Raw genomic sequence first — 5972 nt, forward strand, 5'->3', positions numbered from 1 at the left:
ATTCAGAAATGTATACACATATTGTTTTGTGACATTGGTTGCAATCCCCACAATGTGACAACACACTCCCCCTTTTCACTCTGAGTTCCCCGTTTCTGGGTTTTAACGTATTTCTGATCTGGCCCCAACTTACATTTCAAGGTTCATTTCCTGCCACTGTGTTTTCCCTAATGCCCTCTCTTCCCCTCTCTTTCCCTCCCGTCTCTACACACACACACACACACACACACAATACTCCAGACCTATCACATTCCATTCCCCAAAGGCCTTCCTTGCTCCATGTTCTTCCAAGCTACCATGATGACCCAGATCTAAAATGCTGTTTCCTTTTTTGTCCACGTGGAGATCCATATGATTTCTTTATTATCCAGTTTTATTCTGAAGCCTCTCAATCATACAACAGCTAAGTTTCAGACACTGGTTGGTACTTGTGATTAAAAAAATGAGTGAAACAGAGTTATGCTGTCCTGTGGGTGAGACAGAAAACCACACAGAAAGTCAATATGGGGTTTAAATGTTTGATAGGGATGACGTTCATGGGTATTTTGTGCAAGGCTGGCTCCATCCATGTTCCTATACACCTTGTAAGTGCCTCTGTGTATAAAAGTCTCCCTCGTCAGACTGCGAGCTAACCCAGGTCAGATATGACGCCCTCACCTTGGCGTCCAGCGCCTAGGACAGCACCAGGCACAGAGTGGGCAGTCCATAATTTTTTTGTAATTGAATGCATGAGTCTTAAAATGCAGCATGACCTGTGTAGGAACATGTGAAGAGAAAAAAAAGAAATAGTTTTCAAAGTTGTGGCAACCTTTGTGGAATGGGGCCAAACTCAATACTGTCCTCTTCGTAGGCTTTTAAGGAATCTTGTCAGAAGTTCTATCATGCAGAGCTGGAGGAGCTGTCCTTCGCTAAAGACACAGAAGAATCCAGAAAACACATAAACAACTGGGTCGCAGAAAGGACTGAAGGTGAGAAGTTTTAATATCTGAAGGCTTGGAGTTATGAAGGGAAGACAGGCTGAGGTTGGCTGGGAGGTGGCTTCTGCAGTGTTGGCACCGTGGCCTGGTTACCAGAGGTCTGTTTGTATGTTGCTGGTTGTTGGCATTTGCTGAGTTTCCAGTCTAGCGACACGATCCTGTTATTTCTCTTGGGCTTGTCAGATCATGAAGTCTAAAAAATATTTAAACCTAGTGTTCTAATGTCAACCCCTCTCTCCTTGGGACTGTGCTGAAAAATCCCTGAACAATGCCTCCTGAACAATGCCTCCTCTTTGGGCCCTGTTTATCTTCCATCTGGGGGGACCCTTACCATGTTCTGAGGGCAGAATATCATTCGATTAAGTCACATCTTAGAGATGAAAACATTTCGTCTTACCTCCTGTGGTAATTCGAATAGCTCAATTTCATCCACAGCTCTCTCCCCGCATTTTAACTTGACAATGACTAAGTTTGCTTTCAGAGGGTGACCTTTTTTGAATTTGCTCTGGACTCTGGTTTCTGTGCAGTATCTGTGGGGCCTGCAGGTCCCCTGTCCAGACCATGTGCTGTCTCACGAAAGACATTGCTGCCATCTCTTGCCTGGAGTACAGAGAAAAAGAGGACATGCTTTTACATACCCTGAATATTTAACACATCATTGAGGAACTTGCAAAACATAACCAAAGAAAGAAAAAAACCTATTGCTATTGAGTTGATTCTGATTCATAGCGACCCTGTAGGGCAGAGTAGAACTGCCCCGTAGGGTTTCCAAGGCTGTAATGTTTATGGAAGCAGACTGCCATATCTTCTAGCATGGAGCAGCTGGTAGGTTCAAACCACCAACCTTTCTGTTAGCAACAAAGCACTTAATTACTGCATCACCAGGGCTCTTTTTCCAAAAAATAGGGGATTAAATTATATCACGTGTTTATCACACACTCATTATTTCATCCTTCAACCTTTACTGCACACCTGCTGTGTAGCAGGCAGCAGCAATGCCCACAATGATACTGAAAACCAGTAAAATAATTATCATGGGAAGGGAAGCCTTCCACTGTTCCACACGCCATCTGTCCAGTGGCCTCTTGCTCTCCAGCTGATCCAAGAGGACTGTCACCTGGGGGGCCAGAAGCTTCTCCACACCTCACCCTTCCTATCCAGTCACCTTCCCTCCATGTCTGTGCATACCCTTCTTTCCATCCAGCTGACCACCCACATATCTCCTAGGATTTTAGAGCTGGAGGGAACTTTGGAGATCACCTTGTCCCCTCTCTCATTTGACAGCTCACCTCAGGTCCCTCTATCCCATCTCCCCGAATTCGTTTGCTCCATCTCCTGTTTCAGGTAGCCTACTTCATGTCTTTAACTCCCAAATAGCAATAAACTTCTGTATTCTTTAAAGGGAAAATTTCAGAGGTGCTGGGTGCTGGAACCATTGACTCCCTGACTAAGCTGGTCCTTGTGAATGCAATCTATTTCAAAGGAAAGTGGAAGGAGCAATTTGACAAAAACTACACAAGAAGAATGCCCTTTAAAATCAACCAGGTAGGGACACATTTTTCAGATATCTTGCTATTCTTCTGAAGTAAAAAGGTGGGAAAGAATTTTAAATAAAAAAAAAAATTATTTCAGACTCTCTTGATCTATTTTTGAATGAGTTTCATGTCCCCTGTGTATCTTTTATTTGGGGTGGGGGTGGGGGGAGGACAAAAAGTAAAATAGCTTTCATACTGATAGTTCTGTTCTTCCATCCTTGACAAGTACATCTTCTACCTCTGGTTATATTATTTGGATTGGAATTTCTTCTAAGCTCTGGAAACTTTTTGTATGATGCTATCAGGGTCTATATTTATTTAGACATTTTCTTAGAATGTCAGGGACAGCTATGTCTATTTATTGCCTTAGAATTCATACTGTACAATTCCAAACACAGGAAAAAAGACACGTGAGTAGATGTTAAAGCGAACCTCGCAAACACTTTTTCTACACTCCGTTTTGAATGTGATCACGTCTAAGGTCAAGAGTGGTTAGCTTGGAATTCGGCCTCCGTCAACATGATAATAGCATATTGCTCAAAGATATAAAAGTGAAAAATATATTTGATGTAAGCTTAAAAAATGGTGGGCCCTATACATCTTATCAAAGTCCCTTCTCCCAAGTAAATCAAAATCATGAAGCCAATGATAGAACTGGGCAACTTTTCAGGGTAAAAGTAGAACTCCCTTTGGTCCATCTTTTCTAACCAGATCCTTCCAACCAAAGGCCTGAATATTACTTAATCCTCCTCTGAACTTGGAGAAATAATTTTTAATTATAAGGTCCATGGGAGTGCTTTTCTATTCATTTGCTCGAAAGAGAAGAAACAAAACTCCTTCCAAAATAAGGTAGAGGATTTTATGTCTGTATTTGCCAACCTATTGTCTCTCACATGGTGATATTTGATCTGCTGAAACAATAGCATTTTGTACTCAATACAGAGATATACTAATGAAGATTTCACATCTACAAGCGTAAATCCACAGAACTAATAATTCTCTTGTATTTGTACCTTAGAGATTCTTCTGAGTTCGAGGTATCTGATTTTTGGTAAACCGTACTCATTTTCCAGTAATTTAATTTTAATTTCATGTTTTCATCAGGATAAAAAGACAGTGCAGATGATGTTTAAGCAGGCTAAATTTAGGATACGGTATGTGGACGAGGTGCACACCCAGGTCCTGGAGCTGCCCTACGTGGGGAAGGAGCTGAGCATGGTCATTTTGCTTCCGGATGACGACACCGACCTCACCGTGGTAAGCCCTCGGCAACATCTCTGCATGTCTGTAGATTCCAGCCTGAGCTCATTTTTTTAGTCCATCCCCCAGATAGCATTTGAGGAGTTTCCAGTTTTTACAAATAGTGCTGAGTCAACACCACTGCGTGTCTTTTGGGAACATGTGTACGCATTTCTGTTGTGTATGTAAATATCAATTGGTTCAGAGAATTCTAAACTAAAAAGCATTTGAAACAAGTTTGGCACGCAGTCCTTTTTTAAAATCTCTGCTTGTCTCAGGTGTTTTCTAGCTGTTTTACTCTTATATCCATAGGACACGGAAAAGATGAGAATTGGGGAAAAATATTGGTTTTCTAGGAAGAAAAATACCTGTAGATTGTCTTAATCTAGAACTGACCGTCTAGTTGCACATGGCAGGGGTAGAGTGGATAATAACTGTGTGGTGAGCATATGGGTAGTATCATCTAGATGTTAAGATTTGACTCTTTGTTCTTCCAGGTGGAAAAGGAACTTACATATGAGAAGTTCAAAGCCTGGACAAATCCAGAAGAGATGACTACAAGTGAAGTTCAAGTTTTCCTCCCCCGGTTAAAGTTGGAGGAGAGTTATGACTTGGAGTCTTTTCTTCGGCGTTTAGGAATGTCTGATGCTTTTGAGGAAGTCAAGGCTGACTTTTCTGGGATGTCAACCGAGAAGAATGTGTACATCTCCAAGGTTGCACACAAGTGCTTTGCAGAGGTCAACGAGGAGGGCACAGAGGCAGCCGCGGCCAGCGCGGTGGTCATGAACACCAGGAGCATCAGCACAGAGTCACGGTTTTGTGCAGACCACCCTTTCCTCTTGTTCATCAGGCACCACAAGACCAACAGCATTCTCTTCTGCGGCAGGTTCTCATCTCCATGAAGAGGTGCTATTGCCGCACGTGCACTCTTTCCCTCTGCCTGCTGTGCCTTCCTTTAAATTCTATGTGGCCAAAGTGGCAGAGGTTTGATGCTAAAATAAAGTGTGTGCACATGGCAATTTGTGAATGTCTTCGATAAACATTTCACAGCCATTGGGAATAGCAGGCCTCAGAGGTGTGCAGTTTGGGCTCGGGAAGGTGAAGGCTCGTTTTAAAGTGTTTGGAGTGCTTTTCAGAGGCTCTGCCCTCACCTACCAACCATAGGGTGGCCAGCTCCTCTCAGTCTCAGCCCATTATTTGTGGGTGTTCTTAGGAGAACCTCAAGGATTCATGAACCAGCCCTCATATGTTCCTGTATCCTGAGATGATCTCACACCTCTACTCTCCGCCTCAGGCAGACCAACCCGGAGGGGCCATTCACAGTCCCCATCACTGACAAAGCCAGATATCTGCAAATCTGTAAACGCTACAGCGACCCAGTGTCTCATAAACACCTAAGGTAGTGTCTCCCCTCCCTCAGGATCATGCAGACAACCCTGTATGTCCCATGTTCCCTAAGTCCCTCATGAAAAGCCTCAGTCTTACCTTCTTTCCAAGAGGAAACTTCAGACACAAGTTCAAGGCTCAGCCATGGCCTTCAGGACTGGGCGGGGAGGCAGGTCTCTGAAACAGATGCTATGCCATCCTTTCCACTCCCTTCCCCTCTGAAACACAAAACCCCACAGGAGCCTCCACCCCAGCAACTTCTGGGAGCAAGGTCCTCTAATTAACCAGATAGGCTCAGACGAGGCTCGAGCATATCCTTTGCTTAAAGGAAAAGGACCTTCCTACATTATTATTTTTTATTTCCTGACTAAAAAGAAACATGGAAACCATAGAAAATTATACGAAGAAAACTTAAGTCACCCTCAATTCCACTACTCGGCAGCTGTTAACAGTGATGTATGAGCTTCTCGGTGCTGACGGGACTATTGGTGCTTCTCTTTAGCCCCTGACGCCACAGAGCTCACCAGGTGGGTCAAATTAGAAATCCAACAGGGGGCTCTAAGAAAGTTAGGAAGGCAGTTCCCCGCTACTGTTTACCGTCTTCTGGCGAGGGGACCAAAAACTCAGGGACCAAGGGTGAATTATCCAATAAGCAAGGTAAGCATGGTGCTTATCTCGCTTACCAGATCATCTGTAGTGAACAATTTCACATCTTTGATGTGGTGAAACCCATGTGAAATTGTTCACTACAGATTAGTAACTAAGCACAAGTAAGCCCATGCTTACCTTGCTTACTGGGTCATCGCTGCTGTCAGGGATTATACATTTAAAAAGA

General features: G+C 43.5%; 1 protein-coding gene across 2 annotated transcripts in view; it reads left to right on the forward strand.

Moving 5' to 3' along the window:
• The window catches only part of LOC101349637 (serpin B8), an 11222-nt gene extending 6495 nt beyond the window's left edge, over positions 1-4727 (forward strand). For both annotated transcript variants that reach the window (XM_004379289.2, XM_023733940.1), the window contains exons 4-7: positions 851-968; positions 2380-2522; positions 3617-3769; positions 4249-4727. In XM_004379289.2, the coding sequence (XP_004379346.1) occupies positions 851-968; positions 2380-2522; positions 3617-3769; positions 4249-4653 (819 nt within the window). In that variant the 3' untranslated portion in view covers positions 4654-4727. The remainder of the gene's footprint in view (positions 1-850; positions 969-2379; positions 2523-3616; positions 3770-4248) is intronic.
• The last annotated feature ends 1245 nt before the right edge of the window (positions 4728-5972 follow it).

Source organism: Trichechus manatus, unplaced genomic scaffold (genome assembly GCF_000243295.1).
Source record: "Trichechus manatus latirostris isolate Lorelei unplaced genomic scaffold, TriManLat1.0 scaffold00063, whole genome shotgun sequence".
In the NCBI taxonomy this organism is placed as follows: domain Eukaryota; kingdom Metazoa; phylum Chordata; class Mammalia; order Sirenia; family Trichechidae; genus Trichechus; species Trichechus manatus.